The sequence below is a fragment of the Coregonus clupeaformis genome, chromosome 31 (assembly GCF_020615455.1).
Source record: "Coregonus clupeaformis isolate EN_2021a chromosome 31, ASM2061545v1, whole genome shotgun sequence".
NCBI classification, from domain to species: Eukaryota; Metazoa; Chordata; class Actinopteri; order Salmoniformes; family Salmonidae; genus Coregonus; species Coregonus clupeaformis.
In genome coordinates, this window is record NC_059222.1 from 19751719 (window position 1) to 19774515 (window position 22797).

A 22797-nucleotide genomic window follows, 5' to 3' on the forward strand; every position below is an offset into this window, starting at 1 on the left:
ATCTACTACAAGACCATGGTGCTTGCCTACGGAGCTGTGAGGGGAAAGGCACCTCCTTACCTTCAGGCTCTGATCAGACCCTACCCCCAAACGAGGGCACGTAGTTCATCCACCTCTGGCCTGCTAGCTCCCCTACCTCTACGGAAGCACAGTTCCCGCTCAGTCCAGTCAAAGCTATTCGCTGCTCTGGCACCCCAATGGTGGAACAAGCTCCCCCACGACAGCGGAGTCACTTACCACCTTCTGGAGACACTTGAAACCCTACCTCTTTAAGGAATACCTGGAATAGTATAAAGTAATCCTTCTTCCCCCACCCCCCATTATTTTTTAAATTTATTTTTTTAAAGGTGTTTGTCCCATAAGTTGAATGCACCAATTTGTAAGTTGCTCTGGAAAAGAGTGTATGCTAAATGATGTAAATGTATGAATACTTTCTGAAGGCACTGTATGCTCTCTACTAGCCTGGACAAGGTACACAATTATTTAATTAAATGTAGCCTACAAATTGGGCCAATTGACTGAGGCTGTGATGATCAAAATGTAAAGCCTGATTCACACTATGCTACTATGGCGAATGCTTAACCAGGCGAGATCAGTACCCTACAGCTCAGTTTGGGCCTATATTGTGAGTAAATGGTGACCGACTGTCTGATCTACAAATAATAATTAGTAGCTATGATGCAAGGGGATTTGTAGTTGGCAGTCACCTGCACTGTCAGCTGCAGTGTCGAACAAGCCCATAAACCCCTCCACTGATTGGTCGTTTGACCAATCACATCACATCTTTTTCAGAGCTGATCTGATTAGTCAAAAGACCAATTAGTGGGGGTGGAAAAAGATCAGAATTGTGCTGCTTCTGTAAACGCAGCATTAGTGTTCATCCCTTAAACCACAGCTTCAAGAGCAGTTATGAAAAGAGTAGTGTGAATTGAGAAGGAATTAGCATTTTCATCTGGTGTAGTTTCAACATGTGTCATTATGTAATGAAGCAATGCAATTATACTGTAGGACCAAGAAAAGCCCTCCTACACAGCTTCCCTTTCCAATGAGGTGAAGAGAGAATGAGTGTGTGCGTGCAAATGCAAATCCCATAATGGGTGACATGTTAGCTCTACTATAGCACCTGAAATCCCTGGATTGTATATACACTGCCTCCTAATTGGCCTCGCCAGGGAGTGACACTGCATGATGGGGGATTGTGATTGGATGAATTCAGTTCAGTGGAGACCTTTTCAAATTGGAACAAAAGAACACATCTTCCAAATAAAGTTTAGTATTACATACCATTTCCAAACAGACATTGTTTTTAATGCTACTACACTGTAAAGCTTAGCAGAACCATACCTCATATGTACCCAATAATACCACTGCGTGATTACACTTTCACACTGTCATGCCAACCTGTGTGTGTGCGCAAAAGAGAGAGCGAGAAACATAAAAATGAGCCTACAACCCAAAAAGTGTTTGAGAAATATTTTCTTATTCAGGTGTATAGCCAGTGAGAACAGACAGTTTGATGGAATACTTGGTTACAGTAGGAGAGTGAAGTAGTAGGAAGACAACACAGACACCAGATCACCTCAGTAACCATGGCATCCCTCTGTAGTCGAACTAAGCTAGACACGTCAGAAGCTACCATAACAGATGGCAATAACTGTCCTCTAAAATACACTTTTACTTAAGTCTATAACAAGCATGTTATCACTTATTTAAAAGAAACCATCAAGACATACTGATATAATTACTCTCTTGTGTAAAGGTATGAATTCATAGCTGAAATCAAAAACATCTTAAAAACACTGCGTAGTAGGGGGGGGTTGTTGTTGAGGGGTGTTTCCTTTCCCCATTTACAACATCTTCCTCTTCTCAAACTCCTGCGGAGAGATGGACAGAACAAACAGAGGAGGGTGAAAAAGGGGGAAGGAGAGGAGAGGGTGATTTATTCATGTGGATTCACACAGTTTGTTTACTGCTACAGGGGGTGGGGGATGGAGGGGTGTTAGTAGACCCTGACAAGGCACTTTCCTTTCTTCCTGGGGGGGGGGAATGTCATCGCCCCAAATGGCACCCCCATTCCCTACATAGTGCACTACTTTTGACCAGAGCCCTATGGCTGCCATTTGGGATGTAGACAATATATTTCTCTCAGAGATTATTGAAGAGTTTATAAAAGACAAATAACATTCAAAATCGTTATTTCGGATGCAAAGATAAATACCTTACAAACCGAATAAGGCTATGGAAGGCTCATATACAGTGTGGAATAGTCCAAACACAGAAAACATGTATATTCACACCAACGCATCAAGATCCATAGTCATATTATACGACAGTGAAAAAATAAGAAGCACATAACCAAAAGGATGACGGAGAACATTAAGCATCGGATGTCGCCATTTACATAGACCATTTACTAAATATCAGCAGAGGAAGGATGACAGAATAAATACTCTCCTTCCCTTCGTCCTAGAATTTCCCATTTCAGAGGAAAAAGCTTCCTTTATGCAAATGTCATTTATCAGGTCTGCAGCAACACACATGCATGATGTTGCCCATTGGAAAATGCCTTCCTTCCAAAATGCCTGGAAGTCTACTGCCTCCAAGTGGTTGAAAACAGCTACTTCGGCTCAACGCCACAACTTTGACAGTGCTAGAGCAACTCGGCGGGGTGTGTGTGTTATCTGTAATGTAATACTCAGGAGTGTTAAGGGAAGACGCCCTTCAGTCTCACACGGGGCAGATTAAGTGTATCTGTACGCGCCAATCAAGGTCGGGCCCTTGACTTTCTGAGAAAGGGACAGATAGAAAGAGAGAGAGAAGAGGGGGGGAGGAGAAAGAGACTGGGGGATGAGCGGGGCTGTGTTAGGGCTGACATGGTGGCCCCGAGGCTTCAGGCCCTCTCTGATGGATGAAAGGAGGGAGAAGGGTGGAAGGTGGCACAAGGTCCACTCAGAGTCCAAAGGGAGAATGCTAGAAACTGTTCTCTCTGCTACCGCACGGCAAGCAGTACCGATGCACCAAGTCTGGAACCAACAGGACCCTGATCAGCTTCTACCCCCAACCAATAAGACTGCTAAATAGTTAGTTAAATAGATTACCAATAGCTACCCGGACTATCTGTATTAACCTTTTTTGCACTAATGCTTTTGACTTATCACATACGCTGCTATTGTTTATTACCTATACTGTTGCCTAGTCACTTTATCCCTACCTATATGTACATATCTACCTCAATTACCTCGTACCCCTTCACATCGACTCGGTACTGGTACAGTACCTTGTGTATACAGCCAAGTTATCGTTACTCATTGTGTATTTATTCCTCGTGTTATAATTTTTATATTATTCTATCTATTTGAATGCATTGTTGGGAGGGGCCCGTAAGTAAGCATGTGACATAAAATGTGATTTGAAGAAGGAAAGACAGAGGAGAGAGGGGGAGAAATAGTGCTTGCTTGAGATATGTATTTAGGCAAAGGGGAAACTGTAAACGAAAGGTGTTGCAGAGTAAGAGGAACAGGAGAGAGAGAGAGAGAGAGAGAGAGAGAGAGAAGAGAGAGAGAGAGAGAGAGAGAGAGAAGCGAGAGGGATCGTCCTTGTGTGTGACAAACAGTCAGGAGGGAGAGTGTCAAAGGTGCTCAAGACAGAAAGAAGGGGAGAGGCAGAGCAAGATGAAGGAGAGGAGAGAGGGAGGGATGAAGAGTGCTGTGTGTGACATTTTGTGAAGGGAGGCCATGAGAAAGAGTGAGAAATGGAGAGCACAGCACACATGAATGGAGGTTTATGTGGGCCTGACAGTCTGCCTGGAATGCTAGGTGGGTGGAGTTTGCACCTTTGGGACTATTCTATCAGTGACAGGAAAGCTTAAATCTAGCGCAGTTACAATATTTGAAAGAAAACAAATACTTGAATCTAGGTGTGGACAGAAGGGGAGCTTCACTGACCAAGCAAAAACAAACACTAGAGGGTTAGGCATTGTACTGTACTGAGAGCAGAGCATGTTATACCAAACCAAACTACCCCCAGCGGGCACTACTTTGTTTGTTTGCTCTGGTGTGTATTATTACGCCAATTACAGCAGCCGCCAATGAGATTAACAGAGACGTATGAACACAATGGGCTGGGAAATTAACACGCCGGGAAAGAGTTTTATCATTACGCGCAATGATTATGAATTAAACCAAAACAGTGCCACCACCGCACAAATCCATATCTGTGTGTTGGGGTTTGCCACCCTGCGCTCGCTCGTAATGAAAGAATAAGATGATGAATGGGTGTAATACACGCTGTAACTTTTTATACGTCTTGTTAAAACAGGCTTCCTCCGGTGATAAATTGAAATAAAGAGGCAGCAGCAGCGTAGCTAAGTTACCCGCCCTGGCATCAACAGCCATGCTTATTAATTTCCCCCCTTCACCTTGCTGTTGCCTTTTGTTTATTGCATATTAAAAATTCAATCCCAAGTCCCACAACCTTGCTTGTTAACGAACCCAAACACTGAAAACAACAACATACACTCAAGTAGAAAAAACAAAAAAATTTACTCAACATACAGTCAACTTGATTTAGTTCATGGTTTTTTTTCTACTTTTGTATGTAGATTGTTTTTAGTATATCTGAGGGAAGAGCCAAGGTTGGGATGTGGGACTAAAGCGACTAAAGTAACCCTTTTGCCGTCCTCCCCCAGCTGCTTTGGGAGAATGGTACGGTCTGTCGCGCCACTGGTCTCACCCATAGAGTTGGCTAGAGGGCTCGAGCCATGGCAAAGATAGATGAGCTCTTTAATACATCTCTATAGTCTCACCTTGAACATGGTGCTGCCCAGTTGGGCGGGGGACATGCTGACCACAACGCCCGCCTGCTGTAGGGCGGCAATCTTCTCTTTGGCACCGCCCTTGCCCCCTGCGATGATGGCACCTGCGTGGCCCATCCTACGGCCCGGTGGGGCAGTGAGCCCGGCGATGAAGGACACCACGGGCTTGGCATTCGCTCCCTGGGGGGGGGGGGATTGAAGGGAAAGGGATTGAGGGGGAAAGAGAGCCTCAGTCACACCTGTATTCTCAAACAAATGACAGACTAGACATTCCAAAACAAAGACAACACGTTTTCCTATTAACAGCCCCTCTTAAAATAGGTCATCTTTAGACCCCTCTTATTTTATTATTAAAACAAAGATGGTAGCGTAGAGTAAATCTTGAGTAATTCTATAGTAATTATATTCACATTCATGCCAATATTATATTACATGCTCTGTCCAGATGTGTGTGAAAGAGTCAATGAGACCATTTAATTGCATGGGTATGAGCGTGGATGGGCAGATACACTCCCTCCTCACACACACAGCCCCCTCCCCTCCATTTCATATGATCTCATTCTCGCAGAAGAAGGTAATTAGTCACACGGACACTGATTAGCTCTGGCGCTGTCCGCTCAGCTCGTCCTGATGGATGGCTAAATTCAACAGCAGAAATAATCTTCCAGCGCTGGCGGGAGGGGAGAGAGAGCTAATATTTCACACTCAGGAATAACATTGTATTGGGGATGAAAGACGTAAGGGTGGGGCTTGTTCATTAGGGCACGCGAAGGAAATCATTTTGAAATAGATAGTGAAAATTAGTGTTTAATATTAGACTAGGTACTGTAGTATCTACCCACTTGTGTCCATTTGGTGCTAAATGAACACAACCCAGGCCTCTCTTCAGACGCTCCTTCTAGGGGACATGCCTTGTGATAAGGATCTTCCTCCCTCTCTCCCCATCTTTCTCTTGCTCTCTCTTTCTTTCCCTCTCTCCGATAACACACGTCTGAGGGAGAGGGTAACACAGTGTGTCGAACAAACTGTCCGACAAGCCAGGAAAGGTGGTCCTCCTGCTTATGGCTTTACTTCACTTCTACCATTTCAGCACAGGCTTTACAAATGGAGCCCTCCTGAAACTGGCAGGTATGTACAGCAAGACAACCGCTATTAATTTCAAGACACTGGATACTTGTTTAAGCAGATCAGCCAAGAAAATCAAGGGAAAAAATGTTTGAAAAAAACCTGGCTAACGATGTACAGTATTAACAAGAAATGGCTCTGAAAGCAAATGTTCACTGAACAGGGGAACATGACTGCAATCAAGGGGGAAAAAAAGGTACAGAAAGGATACTAATTAGTAGAGGTGAATGTTTCCGCTTGTAAGGTGGCCCAACATTTTTTCCTCTAAATGTATTAGAACGAGGGTGGCCATGCCTTTTCCTAAAGACCGACCCACCTGCAAGGCTTTTGTTCCACACCTGATTGTACTACTCAGCTGCTTTTCAGGACCTTGACTAGCTGAAGCAGGGCTGGCGCAAAAGCCTGAACACCCAGTAGCTCTCCAGGAGAAGGGATGGCCACCTCTGTTTCAGAATCTTTATTCACAAAGTGTCCCTGTCCATACAATCTTATTCATTATGATCAACAAGGAAAAACTGATACTGGATCAGCACTCCTACTTACTCTGAGACGCTTTATGAATACAGGCCCAAAGCCGTTTCTCTAGCTAGGCCCTAAAAACCCCAGTTCCAGCTCTCGCTAGTCCCATCCTAATGAATTCACAGCTTTGACAAACGAACCACCCCTGTGTGAATCAACTCTTAAATCTACCTAAACATGTAAGGCTGTAATTAGTCAATTAATCTTCATCTTCACTCGGAGAGAAATCGGTGGATAATAAGAGAAGTCGAATTAGCATTTGAATGTTCCCACCGCCTTTGTCCTCCATTGTTAACCGTGGAGATGTATTACTTTAATAATGGAACTAGAGAGAAGAGGAGGAGAAGAGGGTTGTTTCCACAAATCTTCTTCAGTTCCTTCCCCCACTGGAGGAGGGGTGGAGTAGGAGGCAGGGGTTGTTTCAAAAGGGGGAAGCCTTGTTGTATGCTCGAGAGTAGAGCCTCAATCTTGTCAGATTAAGACGACAGACAATTACAAATTGAGGAGGCCCCCTATTCACACACTAGATGTGAATGGAGTGTGCTACACACTCCACAACTATTTCTCAAATCCTTCCCCTGGCCTCCTAGACGACAACTGGTGTGTGTTAGTGAATTACAGGGGCTTTGCGTCATGCGTAAAGCGAAAGAGAGAGTGAACAAGTGAGCGAGAGCAGGGGCTAAGAGTCAGAGGATAAAATGAAAAAGGATTAAAGGATACGTTTAGTGTTCACGGTGGGTTAGCTGCCAAATACTCTACCTGTCTCATTGGAAAGCCTGGGCTCACCGGTGTTAGGTCTTATGTAGCCCTTTAGTTTTACAATGCATGGAGAGGCTGAAGAATACTAGGTGAGCCTCTGCTGCTTTCTCCCTCCCTCAGATGAGACTAATGCCGTGTTCAAAATATCAACTGACTCAAAATCAATTTCTAAGACCAAGAGCACCGCTGTCGGTCCTGTCCTCCGTAATGGAATCAATACGCGGCCGTCGTTAACAGTGCGTACGTCTCAAATGGCACCCTAGTCCCTATATAGTCCTATGGGCCATGGTCAAAAGTGGTGCACTATGTAGTGAATAGGGTGTCATTTGGGACGCGAGCCAGGGGAGGAACGGTCCTGTTGCCCGACATCTACTACATCTCTTCCATGAAGATAAAGTTCAATACATGTAATGTTGCCTGACCGTTCATTGATCATGTCCTCCGCATATTTCACACCAAACCCTCATTTGTAATCTGTCCAGTGCAATGAAATTCATTAGGGATCTGTCCCAAATGGCACTCTACTCCCTAGCACACTACTTTTGACCAGGGCCCGGGCTTTGGTCAGAAGTAGTACACTATATAGGAAATAGGGTACCATTTGGGACGCACACTAGGATGATGTGATGCGTCTGCTGTAACTAATAGATTGAAGGGTTTGAAGGTTTTTCATCTGTGGAGAAAGAGAGATCATTTTGAAATATCTAGCTATGCTGGTAAGGGCATACCAATAGAGCATACCAATGTGATATTGTATTGCACTTTTCGGTCCCAAATGGCACCCTATTTGCTGTAGTGTCATTGTATTATACTTTCATATACGATTCCATTAAGTGTCTGAAAATATGCCAAGCTGATCTTATAATGACGAATTAGAGTAAAATAAATGACAATACAGTTAGTATCTGTTAGGGTTGGGTGGTATCCAGATTTTCATACCGTCATACTACACTGCTCAAAAAAACAAAGGGAACATTAAAATAACACATCCTAGATCTGAATGAATGAAATAATCTTATTAAATACTTTTTTCTTTACATAGTTGAATGTGCTGACAACAAAATCACACAAAAATGATCAATGGAAATCAAATTTATCAACCCATGAAGGTCTGGATTTGGAGTCACCCTCAAAATTAAAGTGGAAAACCACACTACAGGCTGATCCAACTTTGATGTAATGTCCTTAAAACAAGTCAAAATTAGGCTCAGTAGTGTGTGTGGCCTCCACGTGCCTGTATGACCTCCCTACAACGCCTGGGCATGCTCCTGATGAGGTGGCGGATGGTCTCCTGAGGGATCTCCTCCCAGACCTGGACAGTCTGTGGTGCAACGTGGCGTTGGTGGATGGAGCGAGACATGATGTCCCAGATGTGCTCAATTGGATTCACGTCTGGGGAACGGGCGGCCCGTCCATAGCATCAATGCCATCCTCTTGCAGGAACTGCTGACACACTCCAGCCACATGAGGTCTAGCATTGTCTTGCATTAGGAGGAACCCAGGGCCAACCGCACCAGCATATGGTCTCACAAGGGGTCTGAGGATCTCATCTCGGTACCTAATGGCAGTCAGGCTACCTCTGGCGAGCACATGGAGGGCTGTGCGGCCCCCCAAAGAAATGCCACCCCACACCATGACTGACCCACCGCCAAACCGGTCATGCTGGAGGATGTTGCAGGCAGCAGAACGTTCTCCACGGCGTCTCCAAACTCTGTCACGTCTGTCACGTGCTCAGTGTGAACCTGCTTTCATCTGTGAAGAGCACAGGGCGCCAGTGGCGAATTTGCCAATCTTGGTGTTCTCTGGCAAATGCCAAACGTCCTGCACGGTGTTGGGCTGTAAGCTCAACCCCCACCTGTGGACGTCGGGCCCTCATACCAACCTCATGGAGTCTGTTTCTGACCGTTTGAGCAGACACATGCACATTTGTGGACTGCTGGAGGTCATTTTGCAGGGCTCTGGCAGTGCTCCTCCTGCTCCTCCTTGCACAAAGGCGGAGGTAGCAGTCCTGCTGCTGGGTTGTTGCCCTCCTACGGCCTCCTCCACATCTCCTGATGTACTGGCCTGTCTCCTGGTAGCGCCTCCATGCTCTGGACACTACGCTGACAGACACAGCAAACCTTCTTGCCACAGCTCGCATTGATGTGCCATCCTGGATGAGCTGCACTACCTGAGCCACTTGTGTGGTTTGTAGATTCCATCTCATGCTACCACTAGAGTGAAAGCACCGCCAGCATTCAAAAGTGACCAAAACATCAGCCAGGAAGCATAGGAACTGAGAAGTGGTCTGTGGTCACCACCTGCAAAACCAGTCCTTATTGGGGGTGTCTTGCTAATTGCCTATAATTTCCACCTGTTGTCTATTCCATTTGCACAACAGCATGTGACATTTATTGTCAATCAGTGTTGCTTCCTAAGTGGACAGTTTGATTTCACAGAAGTGTGATTGACTTGGAGTTACATTGTGTTGTTTAAGTGATCCCTTTATTTTTTTGAGCAGTGTATTTCTAAATAAATATATTTTGTATTTATTTTTGATGCACAAAATAATTGTAGGCAACATGGATCTTGATCCAGGAGGGGATTGATTGTCTCTGTAACCAAGAATCTTGATCTTGCCACTTAGCTAGCAAGTTACCAAATGCATAGCTTGAGCCCTGAGCTGGACATCATATATTTGGCACATCTTACATACAGTGAGGGAAAAAAGTATTTGATCCCCTGCTGATTTTGTACGTTTGCCCACTGACAAAGAAGTGATCAGTCTATAATTTTAATGGTAGGTTTATTTTAACAGTGAGAGACAGAAAAACAACAAAAAAATCCAGAAAAACGCATGTCAAAAATGTTATAAATGTATTTGCATTTTAATGAGGGAAATATGTATTTGACCCCCTCTTAAATCAGAAAGATTTCTGGCTCCCAGGTGTCTTTTATACAGGTAAAAAGCTGAGATTAGGAGCACACTCTTAAAGGGAGTGCTCCTAATCTCAGTTTGTTACCTGTATAAAAGACACCTGTCCACAGAAGCAATCAATCAATCAGATTCCAAACTCTCCACCATGGCCAAGACCAAAGAGCTCTCCAAGGATGTCAGGGACAAGATTATAGACCTACACAAGGCTGGAATGGGCTACAAGACCATCGCCAAGCAGCTTGGTGAGAAGGTGACAACAGTTGGTGCGATTATTCGCAAATGGAAGAAACACAAAATAACTGTCAATCTCCCTCTGCCTGGGGCTCCATGCAAGATCACACCTCGTGGAGTTGCAATGATCCTGAGAACGGTGAGGAATCAGCCCAGAACTACACGGGAGGATCTTGTCAATGATCTCAAGGCAGCTGGGACCATAGTCACCAAGAAAACAATTGGTAACACACTACGCAGTGAAGGACTGAAATCCTGCAGCGCCCGCAAGGTCCCCCTGCTCAAGAAAGCACATATACATGCCCGTCTGAAGTTTGCCAATGAACATCTGAATGATTCAGAGGAGAACTGGGTGAAAGTGTTGTGGTCAGATGAGACCAAAATGGAGCTCTTTGGCATCAACTCAACTCGCCGTGTTTGGAGGAGGAATGCTGCCTATGACCCCAAGAACACCATCCCCACCGTCAAACATGGAGGTGGAAACATTATGCTTTGGGGGTGTTTTTCTGCTAAGGGGACAGGACATGTACCGTCAAATGTTGGGTGAGATCCTCCTTCCCTCAGCCAGGGCATTGAAAATGGGTCGTGGATGGGTATTCCAGCATGACAATGACCCAAAACACACAGCCAAGGCAACTGCAAAGGAGTGGCTAAAGAAGAAGCACATTAAGGTCCTGGAGTGGCCTAGCCAGTCTCCAGACCTTAATCCCATAGAAAATCTGTGGAGGGAGCTGAAGGTTCGAGTTGCCAAACGTCAGCCTCAAAACCTTAATGACTTGGAGAAGATCTGCAAAGAGGAGTGGGACAAAATCCCTCCTGAGATGTGTGCAAACCTGGTGGCCAACTACAAGAAACGTCTGACCTCTGTGATTGCCAACAAGGGTTTTGCCAACAAGGGTTTTGCCACCAAGTACTAAGTCATGTTTTGCAGAGGGGTCAAATACTTATTTCCCTCAATAAAATGCAAATCAATTTATAACATTTTTGACATGCGTTTTTCTGGATTTTTTTGTTGTTATTCTGTCTCTCACTGTTCAAATAAACCTACCATTAAAATTATAGACTGATCATTTCTTTGTCAGTGGGCAAACGTACAAAATCAGCAGGGGATCAAATACTTTTTTCCCTCACTGTAGTTAACTTATAGTTTTCTGGAAAACCTGGGAATTTTGGGAACGCTACCGACATCTTGCAACCTTAGAAAATAAAAATGTTTGACGCATGGAATTGTTCAAGGAGTCAAACTAAAGAGAGCAACATCATTTTAGGGCTGGCTTTGCATTCAGCATTTTCATTTCTCAGCGTTGACAAAACAGCAGCTCAGGTTAAACAATTTCAGGCTTTGGTTAAACTGCTGCCTCTGGTGTTCAACGCTCAACACACAATCGACTTTCAGAGAACTACCCGCCACTTACACACTCAAATTGGCTTTTCATGCATGTTGGTGTCGCGAGCCATTGGTATCGGTTTGTCAACACTTTGGATGATTGGGTGAGCCGGTTTGTACATGAGGGAGGGGGGGAGAGAGAGAGGTTGCGTCCCAAATGGCACCCTATTCCCAATGTAGTGCACTACTTTTGACCTGGGCCCATAGGGCTCTGGTCAAAAGTTGAGCACTATTAGAAAATAGGGTGCCATTTTGAACTCATCCAAAGAGTTGTTCTCCCGAGACAGAGGGTGGGGAGAGAGATTTGCATGCATTAGGACAGCCGAAAGCACATCAAATTAATTTTCAGCTGCTGAACACCTGACAGACAGACAAACCGCATAGTGTGTGTACACACATACACCTCACAAAAATCTCTTTGCTCAATCAAAATTATGTGTCTTGACAAATCTGGAGAGGGCAAAACACCCACTTGGCAATAACTGTCGCTGAAAGACACTTAACCACTTTTCAAGCCTTGCATAATTCACCATCCATGCTCCAAAGAGCAGTCTCTCCAACGCCTGCCTGGAACGAGTGTGTCAAAGGTGTGTGCCGTATTCTGCACCATGAACCCTAACACTCTCTGGAAGGACATGCACTCTAGCTCACACCCTCAGCCTGTGCAGAACCCAAGATCCATTAGCAGGTGGGAACACACACACACTATACTTACTATACTTGAGGACCAACAATTGATTCCCATTCAAAATCCTATTTTCCCTAACTCTAAATCCTAAACCTAAAATAACCTTTTTACAAATGAGGACCAGGAACATTTACAAATTTATCAGAATTTTATAGTTACAATGGGGAGAACAAGTATTTGATACACTGCCAATTTTGCAGGTTTTCCTACTTACAAAGTGTGAGGTCTGTACTTTTATCATAGGTACACTTCAACTGTGAGAGACGGAATCTAAAACAAAAATCCAGAAAAACACATTGTATGATTTTAAAGTAATTAATATGCATTTTATTGCATGACATAAGTATTTGATCACCTACCAACCAGTAAGAATTCCGTCTCTCACCGACCTGTTAGTTTCTTTAAGAAGCCCTCCTGTTCTCCACTCATTACTGCACCTGTTTGAACTCATTACCTGTATAAAAGACACCTGTCCACACACTCAATCAAACAGACTCCAACCTCTCCACAATGGCCAAGACCAGAGACCTGTGTAAGGACATCAGGGATAAAATTGTAGACCTGCACAAGGCTGGGATGGGCTACAGGACAATAGGCAAGCAGCTTGGTGAGAAGGCACAACTGTTGGCGCAATTATTAGAAAATGACGGAGTTCAAGATGCCGGTCAATCACCCTCGGTCTGGGGCTCCATGAAGATCTCACCTCGTGGGGTATCAATGATCATGAGGAAGGTGAGGGATCAGCCCAGAACTACACGGGCAGGACCTGGTCAATGACCTGAAGAGAGCTGGGACCACAGTCTCAAAGAAAACCATTAGTATCACACTACGCTGTCATGGATTAAAGGTCCCCCTGCTCAAGCCAGCGCATGTCCAGGCCCGTCTGGGGAAGTTTGCAATGACCATCTGGATGATCCAGAGGAGGAATGGGAGAAGGTCATGTGGTCTGATGAGACAAAAATAGAGCTTTTGGTCAAACTCCAATATCGCCGTGTTTGGAGGAAGAAGAAGGATGAGTACAACCCCAAGAACACCATCCCAACCGTGAAGCATGGAGGTGGAAACATCATTCTTTGGGGATGCTTTTTCTGCAAAGGGGACAGGACGACTGCACCGTATTGAGGGGAGGATGGATGGGGCCATGTATCGCGAGATCTTGGCCAACAACCTCCTTCCCTCAGTAAGACTCGCATTGAAGATGAGTCGTGGCTGGCTCTTCCAGCATGACAACGACCTGAAACACACAGCCAGGGCAACTAAAGAGTGGCTCCGTAAGAAGCATCTCAAGGTCCTGGAGTGGCCTAGCCAGTCTCCAGACCTGAACCCAATAGAAAATCTTTGGAGGGAGCTGAAAGTCCGTATTGTGCCCAGCGACAGCCCCGAAAACCTGAAGGATCTGGAGAAGGTCTGTATGGAGGAGTGGGCCAAAAATCCCTGCTGCAGTGTGTGCAAACCTGGTCAAGACCTACAGGAAACATATGATCTCTGTAATTGCAAACAAAGGTTTCTGTACCAAATATTAAGTTCTTCTTTTCTGATGTATCAAATAGTTATGTCATGCAATAAAATGCAAATTAATTACTTAAAAATCATACAATGTGATTTTCTGGATTTTTGTTTTAGATTCCGTCTCTCACAGTTGAAGTGTACCTATGATAAAAATTACAGACCTCTACATGCTTTGTAAGTAGGAAAACCTGCAAAATCGGCAGTGTATCAAATACTTGTTCTCCCCACTGTAGTTTACCATTCTTGTGAGGACTTCTGGTACTCACAAGTATAGTAAAACGTGTCCACACACACGTTTTGGATGTGGGGGCTCTGAGTGTGCACTCCTAAGGGGGTCGTCGGAATCAAAGCGATGAAAGCGATGAAAGCGAGTACCTGACAGAACTACAAATCTTTCCAAAAGGGTCTGGATGATTCACAAAAGTAATGGTGGACCATTGACAAAGTGTTAACAGTCTGGTAGCATGTTAATGTGTGTGGGTCTCCTCTTACAGAGTTGTGCTGTTTGAGGTAATTGGCAGCGTTCTCCTCAGCGTTGCCTCCGATCTCTCCGATCAGGATGATACCCTCCGTCTTGGGGTCCTGTAGGAACACCTCCAGGCAGTCGATGAAGTCTGTCCCGTTGAAGGGGTCCCCGCCGATGCCTGAACAAAAACCACACAAACCATTAGAAAACACTGTTACGCTGCTTATATCCATAAGATGGATGTCAGATGTGACCGTATTTATTTTTAATTGGTTTTATATGTCACTAGGAAAGTGTTATGTATGCATTAAAAATAACTACACTGAGTGTACAAAACATTAGGAGCGCCTTCCTAATATAGAGTTGCACCCCCTTTCGCCCTCAGAACAGCCTCAATTCATCGGGCATGGACGCTACAAGGTGTTGAAAGCATTCCACAGGGATGCTGGCCCATGTTAACTCCAATGCTCCCACAGCTGTGTCAAGTTGGCTGGATGTCCTTTGGGTGGTGGACCATTCCTGATACATACGGGAAACTGTTGAGCGTGAAAAACCCAGCAGCGTTGCAGTTCTTGACACAAACCGGTGTGCATGGCACTTACTACCACACCCCATTCAAAGGCACTTCAATATTTTGTCTTGCCCATTCACCCTCTGAATAATACACATACACAATCCATGTCTCAATTGTCTCAAGGCTTAAAAATCCTTCCTTAACCTGTCTCATCCCCATCTACACTAATTGAAGTGGATTTATCAAGTGACATCAATAAGGGATCATAACTTTCACCTGGATTCACCTGTTCAGTCTATGTCATGGAAAGAGCAGGCATTCCTAATGCTTTGTACACTCCGTGTATATTGTCTATACCAGGGATGTGCAACTGGCGTCCCTTTTTGTAGGCCCGCAGAAAAATCTTCTCTCTGCCCCATGGCAAAGTGTAGAATTGCATGAAATTACTCTAAAACTTCAGATTGTTCTCTCTGCTGTCAAGAGGGGAGAAAACAACTTCAGTTAGTGAAATTGTTGTTGTTTGAAATTTTCCTTAGGGCCCTCAAAAGGCTAGGGCCGGCTCTGACTGCATGGGCGGGTACGCAGACCCGCAAGCCTCTGAGGCCCCTCATGATCAGTTCAGATGTTTTTGTGGCCCCCACCCCCATCAAAGTTGCCCATCCCTGGTCTATACATTTGCAGTATCTGTATATCATAACATTTAATCCCACGTACCGATGCAGAGAGACTGCCCCAGGCCAACTTGTGTAGTCTGGTGCACAGCTTCGTATGTGAGAGTTCCAGACCTAGAGACAATGCCTGAAAGATGGGGAAAAAAATACCTATATTTCACAACCATTGGCAACACAGTTCCCTTTCCTGTATGTAGATAAGGAGAGACTGAGGACAAGTTCCAATTCTCTTAACATGCATCCTTCCTTCTTGAGAGGTAAGGAGGAAGGATGCATTTTTAAGTATTGGAAAGGACCTGTATTTAAACTGTATGGGTGAGGCCAGAATTGCACCTTATTCCCTATATAGTGCAATACCTTTGACTGGAGCCCCAGGGACAATAGTGAATAGGGTGCCATTAGGGACGCACACTGTATGCCTTTGCAATGAGCAGCAAGTGGTCTAGGATGTCTGTGCAGCGATGCAGCTCCCCAGCAGTCCCTCCATCACTACACCAGTGGAGGCTGGTGGAAGGAGCTATAGGAGGACAGGCTCATTGTAATGACTGGAATAGAATAAAAGGAACAGAGTCAAAGTGGTTTCCATATGTTTGACACTGTTCCATTTATTCCATTCCAGACATTACAATGAGCCTGTCCTCCTATAGCTCCTCCTACCAGCCCCCACTGCACCTGGAGAAATATTTGCTATGGCTGTGTCTGCTGACTAGTGCCTACAGGGTTGCAGCACTGACATCTTATCAAACTGTCTGCCGCGAGACAGTGAAGAAAATAAACTGCTTGGTCGCTCGCTGAGCGACTATCATGGATCGCCACATGGGCAGAGGTCCTTTCTCCCTCTCACCTCTCTTTCTCCCTCTCGGACTCATTCTCACGATTCAACTACACACATGTCGTTTTGGAGACTGAAGCACGTATTGTGGGATCTCTAACCTACTGTTAACTTTCCATCAGACACAGAACAAGCTGTTGGTCTGTCAGCATTATGACACTGCTGCCAAGTAAAAGGGGATTTTATTCAATGATTCACTGAGATGAATGCAAGTGAGCCAGGGGAAAATATCTCACCAATCCTCCCTTTCTTGTGAATGTGGCCCGGCATGATCCCGATCTTGCATTCTCCCGGCTGCAAAATAGGAAAACACAAAGTTAATACCAAAAGAGTGTGTGTTCTAGCCTCTTACGTTGATCGCTCTAGAGCAGTTGCGGCCGATGAGGCGGGTAGTGACCTGGCGCATCTGCTTGTGTGTGTGTATACTAAATACCAGTGCGTGTGTGTATATGTATTCTTACATTAATAACTCCGGGGCAGTTGGGGCCGATGAGGCGGGTGGTGTTCTGGCGCAACAGCTTGTGTTTGACCTTGACCATGTCCTGCTGGGGGATGCCCTCTGTGATGCACACCACAAGGGGCATGCCGGCGTCGATGGCCTCGATGATGGCGGCACCCGCAAACGGAGGGGGCACGTAGATGACTGTGGCGTCGGCCCCGGTGCCCTCTCTAGCCTGGAGGCGTGGGACAGAGGGACATGGTGAATTTAGGGCTTTCTATTCATCAATGTATGTATTTACTTAACCATTTCTTAACCAGGCAAGTTAGATGAGAAACAGCTCTCGTTTAGGGCTGAATAAGAAATAGTGGAACACATTTAACCTCCTTGACAGAGTTGAAGACAGGCACGCCGAGATGTGTCCTCCCCCCCTTGCCGGGGGATACGCCACCGACTAGCCGGGAGCCATAGTCGATCGCCTGCTGACTGTGAAACGTCCCCTAGAGGGAGAAAGGAGGAAGAGTCAGCTAGCCCATTCCCAATTCACCCAGTCATTTCTCTTGACCTTAGCCCGCTTCAATGTTTGATTGCAGATCTGTAAGATGGAAGCAATGTCGTGGAGATCCTTCAGTTCAAAGGGTTAGGGCCAAGGGGAAGGGGTAGGGAGGTAGCGGCTGACAGTGTGTGATGGATGGAGCGGGGAGTTGTCCCGGTCACTCACGGCGCCAATCGCCAACCTTGAGATATCATTAAAGACAGGTAGTTGGGAATGAGGAGAACAGGCCTGCCATCCACCATTAATCAACTGGGCAGAATGGTGCCCGGTGCCCGCAGAGGGAGGGGGCATGGGAATCAAGCTGACATGGATGGGCACACAGACACCACCAGCATATTAAGACTAGGTACAACAGCAGGTAAATCAAGGACTATGTGAATGGGGGTCAGAGAGGAGACTTGGTAATGATTTTCAGGTATTTTACTGTGTCTAATTGTCACTTAGTCACGCATTTAGGTCAATGGGACACTAAGTGAAAATTCAACTTAAGTGTAAGTTAGGATTAGCCTGTAACTGAAATGGGGCTTAGGTTGGCATCACATACAATCAGTTTAAATCCAACCCAGGCACACTAAACGACCATAATCAATGGCATTATGTCTCTGTATTTCTTGAGGTCATCAATAGAAATCACTCATTGTCCCAACTTTACTTTTTCAGTGGGCACCCAGTCCAATAATGTGTCGTAATATTATTAATATTCAACCTGCCAAGTTCCAGCAGCCTTCTCGGTGAATAATTACAGAGGCTGTCTAGAAACGCTATAGATAAGTGGCTACAAGGGCCAACTACGAAACGTCCAATTCAATGACCCTAACGTTAAAACTATAATTACCAGCAGTAAAGAAAGATAAAGGAAAGACTGAGCCAGCACTTTTTTTCCTCCCAATGCAGATATCTTTAAATTTCAATATTTCTTCCCTGCACCAGACTCATCTTTTTTCTTCCTCTGTTCATTTTTAATGCAACATGCACTGTCTGCTCACTTTGCTCTTTTCGCCGGTGGTGGCGGTCCTAGCGATCATCCACTAATGATAGGACAATGAATTTGAAGTATGGTTTGCTTATCAAGCCATAGAGGAAAGTCAGTGCACAGTTCATCCCTTTCTAATTAGCATGAGTGTTCATTAGAATAACTATATTTAATAACCCTATATTGAAGAGTTGTTGCAGAGGAGGGGGGATGGGTATTAACCTACAAGGTGAAAGAGATGTTCGCTTGTTGGACAATGATGCCGATACTCTTCTTTCGACTGGGCCACTTTGACAGACAATTACAGAGGCCTTCCATCCTCATCTAAGACAATATCGGGGAACGAGGTTCTGCTGTCATTTAACTACCACTCACTGTCTGGGGATAAGGTGCTCAGTTGCAGATAGCTAGCTACTGTGTGTGTGTGTGTTGCTTTAATTTATATGTTAATCTTTTTTTTTTTACTCAATGTAACACATTGCAAATTCAAATCCTTAGCCAGTGGATAGATAGTTGGTTCTTTTTAAATCTCTAGGCCTACATACTCCTATGGCAACTTTGGCAATGAATATTTTGGGAAGATGATTGAGCTGTTTTGACTCTGCACAGGCTGATCGTCAACAATGCCTGTTGATAGTAAAACACAATAACCCAATCAGGGTTGTGTTCATTCGGCGCCAAACAGATGAAAGCGGACTGAGACAGGGAGGGACTACCTGGACTTGTCCAATAGGAAACAATAATGTTCGATAATTTCAGTTGCAAAAGTTTTAAAGATTTCCTTTGAGCGCCATAATGAACACAACCCAGTTGAATGAAGACAGCAGCCAGTGTCAGCCAGGTGTTGTGTAGCCTACATACCTGCTTCCCTGTGAAGCCTTGGCAAATGACCTTGGTGTCTTTGTCAATGTAGAGGTGCTTCCTTGAAGCAGTATAACAGTTCCTTACCCCATTTTGCTGCACTGCAAATGGAGACCGAAGGAGAGGAAAGTGAGACCACACACAATACCAAAAAAATACTTGTCAAAATGCACTTTCACATCATGATGGAAAGGGGAGAAGGATTGCCATCTAGGAGACATAGTCCAGCGTTGTTGCCTGAGCTGTTATGTCACATGATGTGCCTCTGATTGCTATAAATCCAATTAAAACAGACCTGAAGGTAGGCCCAGAGCCTATGTTCCAAAACCTACAGTACACAGTAGCAACTGTCAGTAGTCAAACACACATACACTATGTAGGCCACTATGCTTGGATAATGTATTTTTGCTGCCCATTGTGCTTTTTCTCTCATGATTGATTTTGAAAGGAAGATAAGTCTATGAATGGCATTAGTCTGTGCAGTTCTGTATGGCAGTCATGGTGAGATTATTATTTCACAAAAGGCAGGTTATAAATAAGGGAAATGAAACAAATGACCATGAATGTGTAATCTACAGAAATTTGTGAGATTCTGAAATTGCACACATTTGGAAATTCTGCTATTTGGCCATGAAGGCTTGCTTGAACAGAGGGCAACAACATGGTCGCATGTAACGTTAGTTTGCTCGCTAACGGTTAACACTTCATGTTGTCGTTTGTCCTCCATTTGTTTTGTTGTTGTTTTGTTGACTTTGAGCATTGAACTAAACTGCAGCAGAAAATCAATAAAATAACATTGATAGGCTACTGACTTGGCCTCCCGAGTGGCACAGGGGGCGGCGCACAATTCATCCACGGTAGGGGAGGGAATGGCCGGCAGGGATGTAGCTCAGTTGGTAGAGCATGGCGTTTGCAACGCCAGGGTTGTGGGTTCGATTCCCACAGGGGGCCAGTATGAAAAATAAATAAAAAAGAATGTATGCACTCACTAACTGTAAGTCGCTCTGGATAAGAGCGTCTGCTAAATGACTAAAATGTAAATGATTGATAAGGTTATCATCAGGCTTCTGCTCAGGGGCAGCTGGTCCACAGAATTGGCCAAGAACCCTATGAGCTTTTGACCTATGCTTTTTCAATGAGCTTGTCAATGTGTAGCTAGCAGATTGTAACAGGCTAACGTGATGCTACATTAGCCGTTACAGGATAGGTACTGTTTGGCGTAGCACAGAATTTGAAACCAACCTTAACGATACCATCTTCGTTCTCGATTCGGCCAAACATGTATCGCCAAGGTTGGTCGAAAATTCTGTGCTACGCCAAACATGAACTTACCTATTCTGTAACGGCTAATGGAGCATCACATTAGCCCGTTTCAATAGCCCATTGCTGGTGTAGAGCAATGGAATGCTAAAAACAATGGCGTAAAGAGAAGGGACAGAATGGATGGGTGACTTTAAAGTCATTTCATACCAACCAACCCGTGTTGGGGAGTAGTGAACTACATGTAGTTCAACTAGTAATTTAACTAAATGTGGCGGCAGTTGAACTACATTTACATTTTAGTCATTTAGCAGACGCTCTTATCCAGAGCGACTTACAGTTAGTGAATACATATATATTTTTTTTATACTGGCCCCTGTGGGAATCAAACCCACAACCCTGGCGTTGCAAACGCCATGCTCTATCAACTGAGCTACATTCCCTCCCCTACCCTGGACGACGCTGGGCCAATTGTGCGCCGCCCATGAGTCTCCCGGTCGCGGCCGGCTGCGACAGAGCCTGGATTCGAACCAGGATCTCTAGTGGCACAGTTAGCACTGCGATGCAGTGCCTTAGACCACTGCGCCACTCAGGAAACTAAATTCAAATCTAGGTAGTGTTGTCATTAGTTAATTACTTTTTGCCATGTGGCAGTGTAGCTAACTACTAGAACTTCAGTACTTTTTTTGCAAAACGAAAAGAAAATGGGTTAAGTAGGCAATCATTTCCTTTCTTTTTCGGCATCAGATCTACCCAATTCTCACTTTAAACATCGTTTGTGTTTAACTGGCTAAAACACATTCTGTTAACATATCATCCCAAAGTGATCTGTTCTTGCAATTTGTAGTTTGGATGTACTGTAGTGAACAACTTTTTCAATGTAACTTTAGTTAAGTAAACAATTTCTTAAGTTAAGGTACACTAGGTAGGCTTCTTTCAGTGTGAAGTAATTGGTAGCTTGGTAAACTCTTTTCAGAGTACTAGTAGTTTCCCCCAACACTGCAACCAACATAACAGCCTGTAGCTCCTTCCATATAAAGAGATAAAAATCACAAATTGAAAGCTTTACTTGTTGTTTGCAACCTAAAATACAATGGGGGAGTAACGTTAGGTAGCATTAGCTTACCAAGTGCCAGCTACCAAAACAACTAGCTACATGACAGTTACGTTATAGTATAGATAACTACATGTCCTAATCTCATTTATAGAATTGACATGCTAAATATACAGCCTAAAGGACAAGCACGGTCAAAGTTCAGTAGTTCGGACTGTGGCCTAGAAATTGATGCGCTATCAGCATGCTAAAAGAGTTAGCCAATATAGAGGCACGAGCGCTGCTTGTCATGGCTATCCTGTGAGCAAGAAACCCCAAATTCCGTGCAAAACGTGCTCCGTGAAGCGCTTAATTTAGCTGAAACTAAACAATTTAAAGAATGTTTAGGAAAACACATATATGTTGTTATACTTACAGAGCAGCCGGGCAAACAACCTACTATGCGACATCTTCGGTCATTCACCAATGACACGGGAGGCTATGGACCTAAACGTAAAAGGCAAAGGACTGACTATAAATATGCCCAACTAAAAAACATGTTGCAAACATGGCAAAAATGTTTGAACTTGTTCAACCGAGATACCAATTAAATATGTTGTTATTATACTAATTATTTAAGTCACTGACAAAAATAGTACAACTAATGAGACGGACATTTCTCCAGGCAAAGATTCAAGGTTGGCTTTAAACAGCAAAGAATTCTGGATAGTGGAGTTCAATCACTTTCATCAACAACTCGGATGAGGCCTGCATGCCTCAAACACTAGAGGGCGTGTTATGCCCATCATAGAAATCCCAAGGGTAAAACCTGCTATGGAAATGTGATTCTTACGCTGAACAAAAATATACATGTTTTTACTGAGCTACAGTTCATATAAGGAAATCAGTCAATTGAAATGAATTCATTAGGCACGAATCTATGGATTTCAAATAATATAATATAATATATTCCATTAAGCAGGCGCTTTTATCCAAAGCGAATTACAGTCATGAGTGCCTACATTTTAAGTATGGGTGGTCCCGGGAATCAAACCCACTATCCTGGTATAGCAAGCACCATGCTCTACCAACTGAGCTACGGAGGACCACATGACTGGGAATGGCCGGCAGGGATGTAGCTCAGTTGGTAGAGCATGGTGTTTGCAACGCCAGGGTTGTGGGTTCGATTCCCACGGGGGACCGGTATGAAAAAAAATAATAATGTATGCATTCACTAACTGTAA

The 22797-nt window shown here is 44.4% G+C and overlaps 1 protein-coding gene across 1 annotated transcript; it reads right to left on the bottom strand.

Annotated features, from left to right (window-relative positions):
• Window positions 1–1461: 1461 nt before the first annotated feature.
• On the bottom strand, window positions 1462–22079 carry LOC121547199 (succinate--CoA ligase [ADP/GDP-forming] subunit alpha, mitochondrial). Its single transcript, XM_041858344.2, has 9 exons — window positions 21990–22079; window positions 19261–19361; window positions 17254–17370; window positions 16893–17105; window positions 16668–16725; window positions 15643–15726; window positions 14441–14592; window positions 4805–4993; window positions 1462–1874 (listed from the first exon to the last, which is right to left on the bottom strand). The coding sequence occupies exons 1-9, from the start codon at window positions 22021–22023 to the stop codon at window positions 1848–1850; spliced, it is 975 nt and encodes a 324-aa protein (XP_041714278.1). The 5' UTR covers window positions 22024–22079; the 3' UTR covers window positions 1462–1847.
• Window positions 22080–22797: the final 718 nt, after the last annotated feature.